At 43.6% G+C, this 18,556-nt stretch overlaps 1 protein-coding gene across 6 annotated transcripts in view; it reads left to right on the plus strand.

Moving 5' to 3' along the window:
- The window catches only part of Rgs6 (regulator of G protein signaling 6), a 579,659-nt gene that overhangs the window by 509,493 nt on the left and 51,610 nt on the right, over nucleotides 1-18,556 (plus strand). For all 6 annotated transcript variants that reach the window (XM_048798913.1, XM_048798911.1, XM_048798916.1 and 3 more), the window contains exon 13: nucleotides 7,165-7,275. In XM_048798913.1, the coding sequence (XP_048654870.1) occupies nucleotides 7,165-7,275 (111 nt within the window). The remainder of the gene's footprint in view (nucleotides 1-7,164; nucleotides 7,276-18,556) is intronic.

Below are 18,556 nucleotides of genomic sequence, written 5' to 3' on the forward strand. Positions count from 1 at the left end.
CAAAATACGGTGGCTTAAAACCTACAGTACTCTCCCCTTATCTACAAGGGATTCATTCTAAGACCTCCAATGGATGCCCGAAACTGCAGCTAGTACTGCGCTCTCTATACTATTTTTTCCTATGCATACATACCTGTAGTAAAGTTTAACTTGTAAATTATGTGCAGTAAAAGATTTAAATAACCTATAATAAAACAGAACAATCCGAACAATATAGTATAATAAAAGTTACATGAATGTGGTCTCTCTAAATAACTTTGGGTACTTTCACCTTTTCACTTGAAGTACTTTATGGCTTCTTTTGGGCTCCTCTGAATTACTATCATCACTACTCTGGCACTTTAGGGGTCATTATTAAGTAAAACAAGGACTACTCAAACACAAGCATTGCAATGCCATGACAGTGGATCTGATAGCCCAGATGGCTACTAAGTGACTAACAGGCAGGTAGCATATACAGCATAGATACACTGGATAAAGACATGATTCATGTCCTGGGTAGAGCAGAAGAGCTCAAGATTTCATTATACTACTCCAACCAGCAAGCAATTTAAAACATGAATTATTCATTCCTAGAATTTTCCATTTAATATTTCTAGGCTGCAATTGACTATGGATAACCAAAACTACAAAAAAGAAAAACCATCCATAAGGGAGGACTGCTGTATAGGCCTTTTTTTAATATGTATTTTTTTTAGTTATAGTTGGGCACAGTATCTTTATTTTATATTTATATGGTGCTGAGGATTGAACCCAGTGCCTCATGCATGCTAGGTGAGCGCTCTACCTCTGAGCCACAATCCCAACCCTGTATAGGCCTTTTATATTACTCACATGTCCATGGGCCAGTTGGCTGCATGGGCTCAGCCATGTGTGTTCATGCTGCTGTGGATTACGGGGGCTACTCTGCTGATCTTGGCTGGACTGTCTCACGTGTTTGGCTTCTACAGGTTTCTAATGTCCTCAACTGGGACAACTGGGCTCTGATCCACTTGGACTCTAGCAGGCTGGCTTGATTTTGTCCACACAGGGACAGTGGAATTACAAGAGAGAAGAAGCAGGCAAAACCTCTTGAGGCTTGGAATTGGCCCTCTGTCATTTTCTGTAGAATTTTATCATATAAAGCAAGACATAAGCCCAGACTCGATTCAAGGTCTAGGGCAATGGAATCCATTTTTGAAATTTGAATCTTACACACTAGGAAACCAAATAACCAAGTATTAGCCTTAATCCTAAAGCCAGAACAAAGTGTCTTCTCTGTGACATGTGCTATCTTTCATGATAGACAATGAATTTTGAGGCCTGAAGTTTATTTCCCCTGTAGATTCCCCTAAGAGGCTCCTTTGGTCACTTGTCTATGTTCTCTGGAAAGTCAGAGGTGCCAAATAAATGAGGTCTTCCTCCTCTTTGCAAGAGTTCCCAAAAGAGTCTCTTTTCTACTCACCCAAGCCTAACAGTGCTTGACAGACCAACTTCAAAAATACAGAATTGTACATTTTAGTTCCAAGCTGTTCATCATGTTGTCAGGTTCTTCCCATCTGCAGTGGTGCTGAGCTACGCCAGGGTCACCATCACCCAGGTACCCCAGAACATTGCCTGTGCATGAAGAGATCAAGTTGTTTCGTTTTGAGTCTGCGTCTGCGCTTGGCTCATCCTCGCCCATTCCTGGGAGCCATGTGTGAGTCATGGCTGACTGCTGCATTGATTTTTTTTTTTAACATCATCCTGCTTGCCTATCTCTGAGATTGCCGCTGCTCCCTGAAATTGGGTGCTGGTTTCTCCTCTGCCTCCTGACCTGCAGTGATCATGAAATGTAATTAATGAAATGAGATAAGACAGCAAGGGACTGAGTACCCTAAGGCTCTATTAAAAACCTGCTGGGGTGATAGAAGTCCGTGAACTTAATGTCTAATGATAGATTCAAGGGAAGGGGGAAAAGGAGGCCAAAGAATTCATTACAACTTAGCTCTTGTGTGATTCCAGAAACCATGAGGTCCTTCTCCTTTCTCCCAGTCCAACTGAGGAGACAGGAAAAAAAGATCAGAGGTAACATTTATAGCCAGGGTCACCGCATCCAGACCAGGACCTGGAATCTGTAGCGTACAAGGAAAAAAGGTCCAGGAGACCTTTCCTGGCATTTGCTCTTCTTTCTGAGGGGCCCAAAGTCCCTTCACTCATCCCAAGTTTCTCTATTGAATAGATTTCCTCTGGGTAACCAATGGTTAAGGAATTCTTTCTGTCTGTCTGTCTGAATTTGGGGATTAGGTGAGGGGTAACCGGGGATTGAACCCAAGGGCACTTAACCACTGAGCCACATCCCCAGCCCCTTTTTATATTTTATTTAGAGACAGGGTCTCACTAAGTTGCTGAAGTCCTCAAAAGTTGCTGAGGCTGGCTTTGAACCCGAGAGCCTCCTGCCCCAGCCTCCCGAGGTACTAGGAAGGGAGTTCTTTATCTGTCCTCTCTCCTCCCCACCTTCTCCTACATGAAAAACCCTAATTAACTAACTGATGGGAACCCAGCTTCCTCTCTGTCCTGCTTTTCCTTCTCTCTCACCAGGTCCTCCTTCTGTTCCAGCTCTCTTTCGTGTATCAGTTTAGAAACTGACACACACCAAGGGGAAGGTGACACACGTCCTCCTCCTCGCCCCTTGCACCCTCGGTGTCCGGTTTCCAGCTTGTTTGGAGGCTGTGACGTCAGGAATGCCTTGGCACATTTCCACTGTACTACTAAAGTGGAAATGATGGTCCCTGTGCCACAGTGCCTTTCTCTCCTTGCCTTGTTCTCCCTTGAAAAATAACCACATTGGTGCCTCTTCATCTCCTCTCCTACCCACTCTGCAAACCAAACCCCACATACGTGCACTGAGCTCCTGGGATGCCTTCCTCAGTGTCACTCCACCTGGGGGGCCGCATCTCTTCTTCCTCCAACTCCACGGCCAAATGTTTCTTTATTTACAAGTCACATTATTTGTAACCAAGTCAAGTCATTTTTTTTTTTGTTGTTGTTGTTGCTGTAGTTCAGAAAGAAAGGATCACATCCAAAACTTTTTTCCAGATTTTTCCAAGTGGTTGGACTAAAGGTTTTCTAAACTCCCTTTCATCATTTCCTTCTTCTTCAAGTTTATCCAAGGTAGACCCTAATCACATTCTAAATCAAGAAGGTTTTGAATTAATAACCATTTGGCACCCCATGACTGGTTAATGGAGTTGGAAACCGGACTTTGCCGTTAACTCAGTGCGAGCATCTCCCCGTGACCCGGAGACCTGTTTGCTGTTTAATGACATCAGGAGTGCCGAACGCTGTCTTCTAAATGGCCGACTGACCAGAGTGTCTCCATGGCAGCATCTGGCTGATTTGTGCCAGCTACTCCAGAGAGAGGGAGCAGGAGTGTGTGGACAGATCAGCCAGCTCTGCATCTCCACCCAGGGGCCAGTTCAAAGCCCCAGTGATGGTGGGTGGCACATTGACAAAGGTTGATAGATAGCATCTTCTACTGATGCAAGAACTCCAAAATAAGAAAGCCAGAGAGTGATCAGAAGGCGTCAGGGACAAGGGCGCAAGAACGTTTAAAGAAGCCCAGTGAGAAATATTGTTCCTAATGAGCGTCCTCTAGATTTCTTATGTTTATTTTCTGTTTTCCATCTCCTCCTCCTCCTGCTTTTCTGCCACATGCATCCGTGTATGTGGGGGACCTCCCACAAAGCCCTTTACCTGCCTCTGTTGTACTTTCCCTTATGCTTTCGCTGTCCTTCCCCAAGTCTTTCTGGGGTCATTAGTATTGACTTCGGGTATTGATCATGGTCGTCTCCTTCATTGCCTGCCTGGCCTTTTCTTTGTTCTGTGCCTCCTGAGCAGACTTTGTTCATCCTGTGATCTGTGCATCCCAGGAAGCACATATTCTTGGGGACAGGGAGCCTCCTTGGCCGGTGCTACAAAAGAAATATGAACATGCCTTCATATTCCCCTCCCTGTCACCCCCCTTTCAATGTATTAATTAGGTTTCAAGCCAAGCAACCCCAGTTTGATTTGGTTCAGCAAAAAATAAAGCCTATATAGATCCTTGGAATATACTGCTGCAGATTGAACTCTGGGATGGATGGCCATGCAACAAAGCTTGAAAGAGTCAGAGCCAGGGCTTTTAGCACCTCTGAGAGTCCTTCTTCACCGCTGCTCTTTCTCCACTTTCCACACAGCCTCAGTCTATTTCACTACAGATGTGTGGTAGGAAATGTGACCATCTCTAGCTCCTGTCTTTGTGACGGTATAGCTTCCACTGCTGAAGCCAGAAAAAGAGAACATTGACCCCACTTGGGGCAGGCATCTGTTTCTGAGCAAATCAACCAGGGCCAGGAGCAGAGCTTACAAATGGGTCCATGGCAGCCCCTAAATTTTCCCTGTGTGCACATCATGGTGCAGCTTTCAGTGGATGAGTAGAACCAAGCTAAAGCCCAGAAGTACCTTGGGTGCCTGCTCATCCATATCTTGTTTCTTGGCGTGGGTGGCTCCAACATCCTGCCTTGGACCACAATTTCTTGAACCAAGATCACCATTAAATCTCACCACCTGTATTAGTCAGGGTTCTCTAGAGGAACAGAATCAACAGGCAGTATAATTATAAAATGGGGATTTGTTAGGATGGCTTACACAACCAGAAGCTGGAAAGTCCCCAATAGCCATCTGTACTCTGGAGAGCTGGACCAACCAGTAGCTGCACAACAGTCCAAGGGGCTGAAGCTCCAGAACAAGAAGGATCAACAGTGCTACCCTAGTCCAAGACCAAAGGCTTCTGGAGAATCACTGGCAGAGTCCACTTTGGAAGAGTGAAGAAGCCAGAGTCCCATAGCCTCAGACCATCACAGCAGCAATCAAGAACTCATTCAAGAAGAATTAAGGGCTGGGGATATAGTTCAGTTGGTTGAGTGCTTGCCTTGCATGCACAAGGCCCTGGGTTCAATCCCCAGCACCACAAAAAAAGAAAAAAGAAGAATTGAGCTTGCATCTGCTGCTGTCTTTGTTCTTCCAACTTTTATTCCATCCAAGTCATCATCCTATTGGATGGAGCTGCCCATACTTAGGGTGGGTCTCCATTTCAGTTGGCTATCCCACATGCCAATCATTGCTAGACACACCCTCATTGACACACCCATAAGCCTCTTAATCCAATCAAGTCGACAATTCAGATTAACCATCACACCACCCCTTCTCCATCCAGTTCTCTAAAAATGCTCCCAAATTTCTCCAAAAGAGACCTGGTTGGAAGCCAGTGTGTCACTGTGGTTTGAGTCACCAGGCAGCACTTCCCACTTCAATAGTTGCTCTCTGGCCTTTTAAAATTCAATGAGAAACACTGAAGAGCCTATATAAGACTTTGAGGACACATGATCTACCTCTCCTGGAATGGTGCTTTCAATCATATATGTGACGATTATAGAGGACTTCAAGATTACTTTGAAATGCTTTCCTATTTTTTTTTTACCTGTCAACAAGGCTATTATATAATATATGGTAAACTTGATAAAAGTAATTTGATGTCTTAACCAAGAACTAAATCTAAGGTCTTCCAACCTGGACCAGTACTCCAGCAGGGGATGGCCTCCTCCGTAACTTGTAAGTAATTAGATAAAAGAGGTTCTATCTTCAATTATCAAGAATACAAACAACAATAAATGTTGGTGAGGATGTGGGGGGAAAGGTACACTCGTACATTGCTGGTGGGTCTGCAAAGTGGTGCAACCATTATGAAAGCAGTATAAGATTTCTCAGAAAACTTGGAATGGAACCGCCATTTGATCCGGCTATCCGACTCCTTGCTTAATACCCTACCCAAAGGACTTAAAATCATAATACTACAGTGACACAGTCACATCAATGTCTATAGCAGCTGAACTCAAAATAGCTAAACTATATAACCAAATAAATGCCCTTCAGCAGATGAATGGATAAAGAAAATGTGATATATAAACCAAGATCCAGACACAGAATCTGAGAAATGAGGTTTCAATAGAAGTAATGGAAGTCTCAGGATGATGATTTTGCTTCAGGTCTATGGAGACAACAGTCCATGTTGGGAAAAGAGAGCTACAGACTGTGGACAAGAGGACTTCCAGGAGATAGGGGAGAAGATCTCTAGGGAATAGAAAGAGAACTGATTAATTATCTCATATGTATAAAATGTGAAAAAGCTTTTGCTAAGGGTTTTACAGGTTTGTTCAAGACACTTGGAAAGCAGTAGTTAGCTACTGGGCTGAGCAACAATTTTATCCAGTTTAATAATGTGGACACTGACCACTGGTTTAACAAAAATAGTTATACAAGTCTGTTTGGAAGAACACTGAAGGGTGGGCAGTGGTGGGCTGGGAGACTAGTGAGTAGGAAGTTAAATCCTTGTCCAGAATTGACAAATTGAGAACAGCTACAAAAGCACATAATGTTAAAATAGACAAGAAGAAGGAACAGAAGATAGAACGTAGATGCCTCTGGAAGAAGAGATAAGAGAAAACAATAACTGCTTTTTAGAGGATACCGAGAACCATTTAATACTACTTGATTGTTTTACATTATATATTAGATATATATATAGGTGTGTGTGTGTGTTTGTGTGTGTGTGTGTGTGTGTATGTATATATATATAGTTGTAATTATAGCTAGAAAAATGAAATGGCTTTTTGGGAAAATGCTTATGTGAACTCCTTGCGGTGTGCCAGGATTTAAAAGACTTTCCCATAAGAAAGTCCCCTGTTTGTGAATGCTGGGTCCGCCACCTGGCAGAACCATACATAGTGTCTTCTGTGAGCTCCTGATGCCTTGAGACCTGTGGTCTTTGCAGGAAGGCAATTCAAGCAGGTTTGGACCAATGCATCCGTAAGGCTAGCACAAGCAAAGCAAGATGGTGCGCTAAGCTGCAGGTAAACCAGGACGGGGGGCGGGGGAGGTCTTAAAATTCATCTGTATACTATGACTGCAGCCATAAGATGCAGAGCTGATGTTCATAACAGGAAGGGAACGAGGACTAGTGAAAGCAGTTTGGTTGGTTGGTCAGAAGTGGGAGTAGGAACATTCTTTTTTAATTTAGAGTCATAGGAAGACTGCTCTCCTATTTGTGGGAAACAGAGTTGCCATTTTTCCGGGAAGTCAGTGCCTTTCTGTGCTTCCCTCCTGCAGCTTAATTGCTTACACGGAACAGTATGTGGAATATGATCCTTTCATAACGCCCGCAGAGCCATCTAATCCCTGGATCAGTGATGACATCGCCTTATGGGACATAGAGATGAGGTAAAAAAATGTTTTAAGGTTTGGAAGCAGGAGGGTTGCAGGGGGAAAAAAACTATGAGATCACATTACTCCCTATCTTCATCTGACGCGTTTTATTGCTAACACAGGAACCTTGCCAGGAATCCCCGACTGAGTTCTGCTTGTTCCATCTTTCTATCTCCTTAGAGCTTTGATTTGTAGGTGGGTCCTTGTGGCTTCCCTCTGACCTCTCTCTGACCCTTTGTGCATTGCAATAACTGGGCAGTCACTCACTTTTTCCTATAAAAAAAGAAATCTGTGTTTTCTTCTTAGCAGGCAGTAGCAGTGTTCGCTGGCACTCACTTGCTCTATACTGGCCATATCACACAGTAGATGTCTTCAATTCTCTCAGCACATAAACATTATTAAGCATTATTATTCTTGCCATGGAACTGATGAGGAAACTCAGGCACAGCAGAGTTCATGAACTTGTCCAAGGTCACACAGCTAGTATGTGGCAGTTAGGACTGCAACCCAGGCAGAGGGTTCCAGGGCTGTGAATGTCATCACTCTGCTCTTCTGGAAAACTTGGCAGCAGTAATTCCATCACCCAGGCGCTCCTGCCCTGTGAGGGGAACAGATGTAGCTACTTAATCGCTGATCAAGGGAAGCCCAGAGGGTCTTGGACCACTTCCAAAATTACAGGAGGCGCGTAAACAATTCTGCGCTCTGTGCCTTCACAACCTCTGCCCCCTAACTGGATGACATTTCTTTTCTCATTTTTCTGTCACACTGACGTTCTCTTTCACTTTTTTATGTTTTTCTGGCATCTTCTCTTGAAATGGAGAAACCTTCTAAAAATTAGTAAAAGTCATAAATGCTTATTATGAAAAGTTTAAAAAGCAATCCATACGTGCCTAAGGAAGAAAATCCTCTCTCCCTCTCGCCCAATATCATTTTCTAGGAAGAACCCCTGTTTATAGTCTGACGCCCTAGTTTCCAAGCTGCAGGGGGGAACTAGGGCTACCATGGACTAAATGGTTGATGGGAAGAGCAATGTCTGTCAGCTGTCAGAGACGGTGTAAGCTACAGGCTTAGGGTGGCTCCCTGTCAACCACAGAGCGTATTCCATCCTTCTCAATGATGTCACCTTTTGCAAATCTAGATTGTTCAGAGCAGTTTCTGGGATAAAAAGTTAATGCGGTATAAAAATCGACCTGGGAGAAGAAAAGAGAGTGGTAGAATCCAATCTGATTCCAAAGTTTGAGAAAATGTGCAGTTCCCAGGAGGTTTACATTGTGGCTGGCTATTTATAGCCAGGCAAGGTGACGCATGTCTGTTATCCCAGCCACTTGGGAGGCTGAGGCAGGAGGATCATGAGTTCAAAGCCAGCCTCAGCAAAAGTGAGAGACTAAGCAACTCAGTGAGACCCTGTCTCTAAATAAAATACAAAATAGGGCAAAAACAAGACACTAAGCAACTCCCGTGAGTCTCTGTCTCTATAAAATACAAAATAGGACTGGAGATGTGGCTCAGTGGTTGAATGCCCCTGCGGTCAATCTCTAGTACCAAAAAAAAAAAAAAAAGAAAGAAAGAAATTTTTTTTTCTTTCAATTTATTTGCATTTCACGTAAGTACATAAATACATATTAAGTTGATTGATCCTGAACTTAATAACTGTTAGGGATTTTTCTGGCCCAAGGGGACCATGAAAAACTTAAGTTACTAAGGGTGTCATGAACTCAGAAAGTTTGGGAACCTCTAATTTAGTGTCTATCCCTTTAGATTTGTACACATATAAAATATCCTACTCTTTAGTATAATTGGGTTCTTTATCTATATATTCTGCTCAATATTTTTAATTGGCAATGTATCATGGCAATCTTTCCATGTGAGCCCACATGGAGTCACCTTATCCTTTTTAAATATCTGCATAATATCCCCTGGCATGAGTGAAGTAAAATATATTTAATCCATCCCTGGGTCATAAATATTTAAGTCATGTCTTTTTTATAACATTAACAATGATTCAAGGAACATCGCTGTATACAAGTCCAATTATTTCTTTAATATAAATTTTCCAGGAGTAGAATTTCTGGGAATGGTACACATATTTTAATTTTAGATCATGTGCCTAGATTCCTCTTGAGCAAAACTAAAACAAATTTTTTTCATACCCTCATTGAAAGTTCTTGTTTCCCCACATCCTTACAAACCCAAGCATTTTAACTTTGCAAATCCAATAGGTTGGGGGGGGAAGTCTCATTTAACTTTCTATTTCTTTATTAATATATTCGAGAGTCTTCACCTGGCTACTGGATGTCCATTCTTTTTGATTTGACGGTTATAATGTCCTCAGATCATTTTTTTCTAGTGCTGTTTTGCTTTGGGTATTGGGAAGGATAACCTTTGAATTTACTTTGATCATTTATTGTATCTTTTTCCTGATAACTTTATATTTTCTGAATATCATTCTTGTTTCTTTTCCTCTTCCCTGACTTTTGCTTCACTAGTCAAGTTTTATGCCAATTTTTTTAAATTTATCTATGACAGCAGAATGCATTGCAATTCTTAGTACACATATAGAGCACAATTTTTCATATCTCTGGTTGTATACATAGTATATTCACACCAATTCGTCTCTTCATACCTGTACTTTGGATAGTTATGATCATCACATTCCAGCATCATTAATTACCCCCTGCCCCCTCCCTTCCCCTCCCACCCCTCTGCCCTATCTAGAGTTTGTCTATTTCTCCCATGATGCCAACTTTTTTTATAGCTCTATTAAAGAAAACGTTACTTTGAAATATTTTAATTAAAAATGTCACTAAAATAAAAACACATAGAGTGAAATATGTAAAATTAAAAGCAGAAACTTTTAATTCACCTCTTCCACATCCCATTCTTTTCCAGATGTACATGAACTTGATAGATTTTCAAACTTCTATCGTATGTCAATGAGCATCTCTTTTTATTTATATTTCTACATGATTCAGGTAGTTTCTTTCATTCTGATTCAAAAACTTACAGCTCTCTTGAACTCAGGGTCTTTTGTCTTTCTCCTTTTTTTTTTTTAATTGTTTAATCACACCTTTTCTTTTTTTCCATTCTACCCTCTCTTTTCAGGAAATCCTTTTGTAGGAATCCTTGACTTCCAGAATGGAGCTGCCATCTCTCTTATCTTTTCCCAATCTTAATTTCCATCTCTTAGGCTTTTTATTTTATACTCAAAGGAGAGAACCTCTGGAATTGCTGCTCTTCAGAGTCCCCAGTGTGGGTTTCGGTGGTGTCCATTCTGTGATTTTTTGCTTTGGTGAGTTTTTCTTTTCCCACTGAGAATTGGGAGGGGTGGCAACAATCACGCTTTCCGTCCTGATGGTGCTGGCTGGGTTTTGTTCTTAGCAGCCTGCTCTGCTCTCTTCATGTCTATCCCCCTGAATCCCCTGGAGAGCATGATACAGATTTTATTTCTCTTATTTTGTATTTAAATATCTCCATTCCATTTCTGCCCCCTTGTCTGGGTCCCTGGCCATCACTAATCAGAGGATCATTGTTTTGTAGCTCCAATCACTGCTCGGAGCAGAAGATTCCTTGCACATCCCAGTGACTTGAGGGACCATTCACTTTCATAAATGAAGGTCTTTGCTATTTATTTTTTCTTTTAATACCCCAGCATAGTCTTGGGTTAGGAAACAATATCAATAGGTGCTGAGAGCTCACTCAGCAACTGTGCAAGTCAATGGTTCTCAAACTGTGAACATTAAAAATACACATGCAAAAAAAAAAAAAATGCCCTGGAGAGGCTCTGGACATCTAAAAATTTTTTCCCCTTCTGGTACAGGGGATTGAACGCAGGGCCTCTCATAGGCTACACAGGTACTTTACCACAGAGCTCCATGCCCAGCCCTTGGCACCTGCTTCTTCGGCAAGCACTGGAGGAGATTCTGGGACACACCATGGTTTGGGGACTCCTGGTGTGGTTCCCTGAGTTGGCCCTGGCTGCTTTCCTCTGAGCAGTTCCTGCCGCTATAGGGATGCCTCCCCCCCGCCCCCGCACCCCCATGTGTATCAGTGGGAGGGCTCGGGTATATTGTCAGGGACCCCTCTGAATGCAGAGCAGCCTGAGACTGGATCCTCTCTCAGAGCTCTAAGACCCAGCTGTGGGGTCCTTGGGAGACAGAGCCCCACCTTCTTTAGCAGAACAAGTGCTCTGCCCTGAGTCAGGTCCAGATGGAGGTTCTACTGCCCCTCAGCTCCATCCTCGAGTGCTCGCCAAGAAGTCCACTCTTCTCCCTCTGTGATGGGTCCTGGGGGAGCCCAGTCAGATCTGCTGAAGCAGCTAGAGGTAGCAGGAAAGCTGGGGTGTCTTTAGAGGTCTCTGCGCTGCTGAGATGATTTTTCGCTGTGTACTTGCTGTATGTTAGCAGAGGCACTGCCCTGGTCTTCTTGCTTGTGTTGGAAACTGAACAAAAAGCACCCCCCTTTACTTATCAAACCCCTTCTTCCATTTGGCGCTTATTCTGTACTGAGTTTCTTCCATATGTCCCCTGTCTAATGCCCAGCCGTGGCCTCTATTTCCAGTCCTGCAGCCAGAGCTTGGCATTTTCCCAGACTTCCTTTGGGAAGGGCTTTGGACATGCTAGGCAAGCACTGTGCCACTGAGCTCTGTCCCTAGCCCCTTCCCAGCTACTGTCTTTGATGACTCTACTGGCATCATAGACTGTTCTTGATCAGCTTTGTCATGCATGAATTTGATCCATCTGCTTTATACCTTTTCTGAAATTCCTCAAACTTATCATCTGCTGATAGGAACTATTTATTTCTACATACTATGGGGGGGTTGTTTGTTTGTTTTTGTTTTATAAATACTGAACTTCATTGAACTTCAGAGTCTTACGGTTCCCCTCCTGGACCATTCTTCCCCTGGGCTGGCTTTCCTTCTCATTCACATCTCCTTGTCATTGGTGTCCCTTCCTCAGGAAAACTTTCTGTGACTGCCCAGTTTAAAGTGGCTGCTCATTCCCCCAGTGAGTTGGCGGGGGGTGCATGGGGAAAGGATGTAATATTCAACAACTCATCAAAGTATAAAATCACTTGCAATTAATTTAGCATCTGAACCTCTATCTGGCACTTAGTAGGCACTTAAAAGTGCAGGTTGGATGGATATGGGTAAGTGAGTGATTCTTCCTTTGGTCATTCATTGGTATTCAGAAAAGAAGGAGAACTAAATGCTAATTCACCATGATAAAATGAATTTCCTCCTTTGTTCTTAAGTCAGCAAAGAAGCATGCAATACTTTAGGGCAATGATGGTCACCTAGCTACTTGGTTGATCCCAACCTATTGGGCACTTTACCCCCAGGGGGGCTTCCTGCCCTTATGAGCCCCTTCTGCTCTTGGTGTTCAGCCTCTAATTTAATATCTAGCCTAAGACAGCTGCAGGTCCTGTCCACCTATAAGCAGAATCTAGATGCAAGCAAAAAATGTAGTCCTGATTCTTGTCCCCACTCGGGCGCTGGCAGTGGTGCTGGTGGAAAGATGGAGTGTGGGCCCAGTGCCAACATCACACTTCAGCCTCAGGATGGCCCCCGCCCATGAAGGAAAAGCTGAAAATGACTAATAAAACCATCAAAAGGCAATTTTTTCCCTCTCAGTTTAATGCAACACATAGGTACCGAAACCTACTCTGTGCTGTGTTCTTTGTGTTCAGAACACAAAGGTAGCAAGGTAAATAAAACCTGCTCTCCTCCACCTGGCACTAGAATTCCTCCTCGCTTGGCAAAGGCATTAAGCCACCAGGGGGCAGGAAATCGTCCCTGAGAGTACGATTCAAACAACAAAGGGAGACCGAGTGCTGTGCCAAGGGAGAAAATGAGACAGGCGCATCTTCTGTTCCTGGGGGAGGGAGAAGCCTGAATGATGATAGAAACCAGGTCTCTGTGCAAGGCCAGGACTATTCCAGCATCCAGTGACCAAGGGCTTTGCAAAACCAGGAGTGTCAAGTATGTGACTTTTTAAACTGTCAGCTGCCAGAAGTGTGATGTGTGGCCCCTTTTTAAGACCCAGGAATTTCAGTAAAGACCCCCCCCCACCGTCCCAGACACTGTGGGTGAAGAAGGGCGCTGGTGGACGTGGGTCCAGGTGTGTGAACGAGGAGAGGCAGCGGGGGGGCGGGGGACAACAACTCCACTGGGAATCCGGGTTCATCTGAGCTGGGCTTGAGCTGTTCCTGAGCTGCAGAAGGTCCAGATAGACTCACTGCAACATCCAGGGCCTGGGACAGAAGACAATGTCTGAATTCTACAGAGGTGAAGGACACACTGTCTCTGCTGAGGGAAGCTTACAGTCGGCACAGCAAAGGACAAAAACCACAGTTCAAAAGAAGAACAGACAAAATAGTGCAGGATGTAATATAAATAAGAGGACATTGTTCTCGGATCCCTTCTCAGAGAGGCTATTGGATCCAAGAGTCCAAGAATAAGAAAGCAGATATTCAGAGGGAATACAAGGCTATCTTTTGCCTTGATTGAACCTAGGAGTGCTTTACCACTAAGCTACCTTTCCAGTCCTTTTTTATTTTTTATCTTGAGACAGGGTCTTGCTAAATTGCTGAGGCTGGCCTCAAACTTGCAATCCTCCTGCCTCAGCCTCCCAAGTTACTGGGATTATAGGCAGCAACCACCATGCCCAGCAAGAAGATCATTTTAAAGCACTAGCAAATTATACCTCAAGTCTATCCAACGGAAACTCTGGGAAATAAAGTCTAATTAAAGAAAATAGTGATAGCAAGAGCTTATCATTGAGGAAAGATAGGCCAAAAGTTGGCAGATGGCAGCTGGAGAGAATTTTTCAGTCTAAACATCACCAGAAGAGCATCCTGGGAAGGCCTCTGGGAAGTGTTTTGGGTAGTGCCATTAACCAGATGGTGGGTCTAATGAAAACCTGGTGTTGCCAGCAGAATTGTGGTTTGCAATTTGCTCTCTGCAATTGACAGTTTTCACTCTCCCTCTCTGCTGGGCGTCAAGCACTTCAGCAGAGGGCTTCAAGGAAGCTGGCTTGTCTAGCTTGGCCAGAGGCTTCCACTCCCAGCCAGCCTGACCCACTGAGAGGCAGAGATCATCCCAAAGCTGCCCGGGCACAATGAGTTTGGCAGAACTATTAATCCAGGATATTAGTCAAGCCCCTTTCTATGGTAGTCAGTCCCCGAAAATGGCCCCATCAATGACTCCCTCTTTGTATGCATGTGCTCCCCCTTATATTAAGGGGTCCCCTCCTTCTCTTTTCATCTGGACTGATCCTGGTATCTTATTCAACCAAGACTGCAGCAGAAGGGACATTCTAAGAACCTTATGACTTCTACTCTGGACATGTGAAATATTTGCTCTGGAGACATTGCTTCTTGGAACCCATCTGCCATGTTATGAAAAGCCATTGGGGAGGCCATGTGTAGACGTTCCACTCAACAGTTTGAGCTGAGCTCTCCACCAGAAACCCATATCAACTGCCAAGTGTTGAGCCCTTTGGAGGTCCAGCCTAGGCCAACCTTCAGATGACCCCTTCCAACTTCTGACTACATCTATATGAAAGACCATAAATCAGGATTTCCCCGTAGAGCCCAGTCAACCTGGGATAGTGAGAGCAAGTCATAAATTACTGTTCTAAAAGCTTCTGGGTTTCAGGATAGGGTTTTTTTTTTTTTTTTTTTCATAGGAATAGATAACTGGACCACTCCCCATTGAAGTATTCAGGCCCCTCGGGTTGTACTTGGAGTATTAATAAAATTGTGATTGTTTCTTCATAGTATTGGCCTCAGATGGGGGTATTGTATATTTTTTTCTTGAAGAATTATTTCTTATTTCACAATTTTTCTAATAACTTATCTTAATCCATTCAGACTGGTATATCAAAAGTATACCGATGTGTGTAGTTTATATGCAAAAGAAATGTATTTCTCAGTTCTGGGATCTGAAGTCTCGAATCAAGACAACAGCCAGTTTGGTGTCTGGTGAGGGCCCACTTCCGAGTTTGTAGATGGCAATCTTCTCACCAGGACTCCATATAGCAGAGAGCTCTCTGTGGTTTCTTTGACAAGGATGCTTGTCCCATTTCTCATGACCTAATTACCTCCCAAATCCTCCCCCTCTTAATACCATCATACTAGGGATCAGGGTTTCAATAAATGAATTTTGGAGTTACACAAAATTCAACCTAAAACACTCCTGACCACCCCCACCCCCCCGTTGATAAACTCCAGCACACAAAATACATTTATCCCATCTCAACAACCCCCCAAAGTCTTGTTCTAATATCAACTCTAAGATTGAAGATCCAAAGTCTCATATAAATATCATCTAAAGCAGATATGGGTGAGACTCAAGATGCAATTCATCCTGAGGCAAATTCCCTTCTAGCTGTGAGCCTGTGAAACCAACAGGCGATATGCTTCCAAATTCCAGTGGTGGGAGAGGTATATGATAGACATTTCCATTCCAATAAGAGAGAAATAGGCAAGAAGAAAGGGGTAATGGATCCCAAGTAAATCCAAAATATAACGACATTATACCTCAACACTCAGAAGTAATCCTCTTGGGTCACTTATCCAGACCCACTGACACAGGTCTCACCTCCTCAGTGCTCCTAGCTAGAGTGGTGTCCCCTGGGCTTTCCTGGCTGACACTCTGCCATCCAGGACTACTTAGGTGGCAGTGTGATCTCCATAGCTCTATGGGATGCCCCCACAGCAACTCTGTGCTGGGGGCTGTTCTAGGCACAGCCACATGCAAATCTCTGCAAGGCCCCCCACCCTCGAGGCACTGAGCCGAGGGCATCCAGGCCTGTCTGAACTGGGGGTGACTGCATTTTTTGACACTGTCCTCCCCACTACACCTCATGCCCCTGGCACTCTGGGCCGGTGGTGGGAGTGGTAGCCCCAATGGCCTCTGAATTGCCTTCATGGTCATTCTTTCATTGTCTTGAAGAATAATTGCTCCTGGCTTCTGTAGAGATGGCTAATCCACACCAACCTCTTTATCAAATGGTCATTTGGCTACAGCATGAATGGCCTCATATTTGCAATATTGACAGGCTGAGAATTTTCCAAATCTTTAGGTTCTATTTCCTTCCTGCTTAACAATTGCCATCTCTAAGTCATTTCTCTCTTGTGACACTGTACAGTCAGGAGCCGAGCTGTGCCTTCAACACATGGCTTGGACATTTCCTCTGCTAACCATCCGGTTTTATCACTCACAGGCTCTACCTTCCACAAGACCCTAGAATACAAACACAATTCCACCAAGTTCTTTGCCACTTTATAACAAGAATCTCCTTTCCAATGGCACATTCCTCGTTTCCATCTGAAACGTCCTCAGAATGGCCTCTCCATCCTTCTTTCTACCTACATCGCTTTCAGGATTACTCAGATATTGCTGAAGGAAATGGAGGCTTTCCGTCTGCAGCTCTTCTCTTTTCTTTCTGAGCATTCACCACACTCACCTGGAAGGTCCATTCTCAGCAAAAAATAAAAACACCTCTAAGCTTCCAGCCTCTCTCCATCGTCCCATTCTGAAGCCACTCTCTCATTTTTAGGTATTTGTTGGATCAGCTTCCCACTCCCACCCCCAATTTCTGTCTTAGTCCATTAGGACTATTAATAATAATGCAGCCTACACATACTGTGCATTTATTTCTCACAGTGCTGGGACCTGGGAAATTTAAGATCAAGGCACCAACAGATTCGGTGTCTAGCGAGGGCTCGCTTCCTGGTTCATAGAGGGCCATCTTCTTGCTGTGTCCTCCATAGTAGAAAAGTAAGGGTGCTCTCTGGGTCTCTTGTAAGAACATTAATTCTGCTCATAAACCAATCACCTCTAAGGCCACGCCTCCTCAGATCATCACGTGGGAGGTTAGACTCCAACAAGTGAGTTTGAGGAAGAACACAAACATTTTTGTGTTTTGAAGATAGCTTGCATTTTCCCCCAGGTCTTGGTTTAGACATCAAATGAGGGGACTAGAGTAGAAGGCAAAATTGTAAAGTTGCGGGGAGAAAAAAAGCATAGACTTTGGAGGCAGCCAGACCTGCATTCCAATTCCAGAATGTTACAGCTCTGTGGCCTTGGGCAATCAGATGTCTCGTGGACTCTGGACATTTACGTATCTACCTCCTTGGCTTATACTGAGATGCAATGGGGCCCTGTAAAGTCCTTGCACCACACCTAGCCCTATGCCAGACCAGGAGAAACGGGCATTTTTATAGATGGCTGCTTCTCCTCTGAATCTGGCCTTCTCTCATTTCCAGTTTGGGAAATTTCCTCTATGCTCGTTAGCCGGGAGATCAGCTGGAAGGAAATTCAGGCTCCCTTGGAGAGCCACCTGTCTTCTCCATGTGTTGGTTTGAGATGCCCAACAGGAAGAAGGAATTTGATGAGATTCACCGAGGACAAATAAAAGTTAGAAAAAAGGCATCCAGCTAGTGATTAAAAAATGCTGTCAGGATAAGGACACCTCAGCCACATCACCATATGCATTTTTTTTTTTTTATTGATTTCCTTTTAGCGTTGAACGCTGGCCACATGCAAAGTACTAAGGGAGAATACAAAGACACAAAGGACTCACAATATAGCTGGAGAGGCAATGACACAGCCCTTAAAAAGCTAAATGACGATACAAAGCTGTAATAAAAAATAGGTCACAGGGGAAGCATTTCTACACAACAGATGTGGGGTCATGGATGGCTTGCTTGAGTTTGTCCATGTAAAAGTTATTGTACCAGGAATGGATATTGTCTGGGAATGGATGTCAAGAGATATTTAAACTTTTAGAATTATAACCATAAGAGACCATTCAATAGTAGCAATGCGTTCATATCTATTCTTTTTTTAAATTTTAATTTGTTATATATGATAGCAGAATGCATTACAATTCATTTTACACATATAGAGCACAATTTTTCATCTCTCTGGTTGTACCAGATCTAGTCTTTTTTTTTAAAGAGAGAGAGAGAGAGAATTTTTTAATATTTATTTTCCAGTTTTCAGTGGAAACAACATCTTTATTTTATTTTTATGTGGTGCTGAGGATCGAACCCAGCGCCCCGCGAACCCAGTGCCCCGCGCATGCCAGGCAAGTGCGCTACCGCTTGAGCCGCATCCCCAGCCCCACCAGATCTATTCTTGAGCCTTAAAGTGGATGATGTTAGAAATACCCAAGTAAAAAATAAAAGATATGAATAGAGAAATTGGATCCAAAAAATGGTTAATAGAAGAGAATCTCAATGGTCAAATACTACTGGAGGTGGGGGGACAAGAAGAAGCAGATGTGGAGGG

The sequence above is a fragment of the Marmota marmota genome, unplaced genomic scaffold, assembly GCF_001458135.2.
Source record: "Marmota marmota marmota unplaced genomic scaffold, marMar, whole genome shotgun sequence".
NCBI classification, from domain to species: Eukaryota; Metazoa; Chordata; class Mammalia; order Rodentia; family Sciuridae; genus Marmota; species Marmota marmota.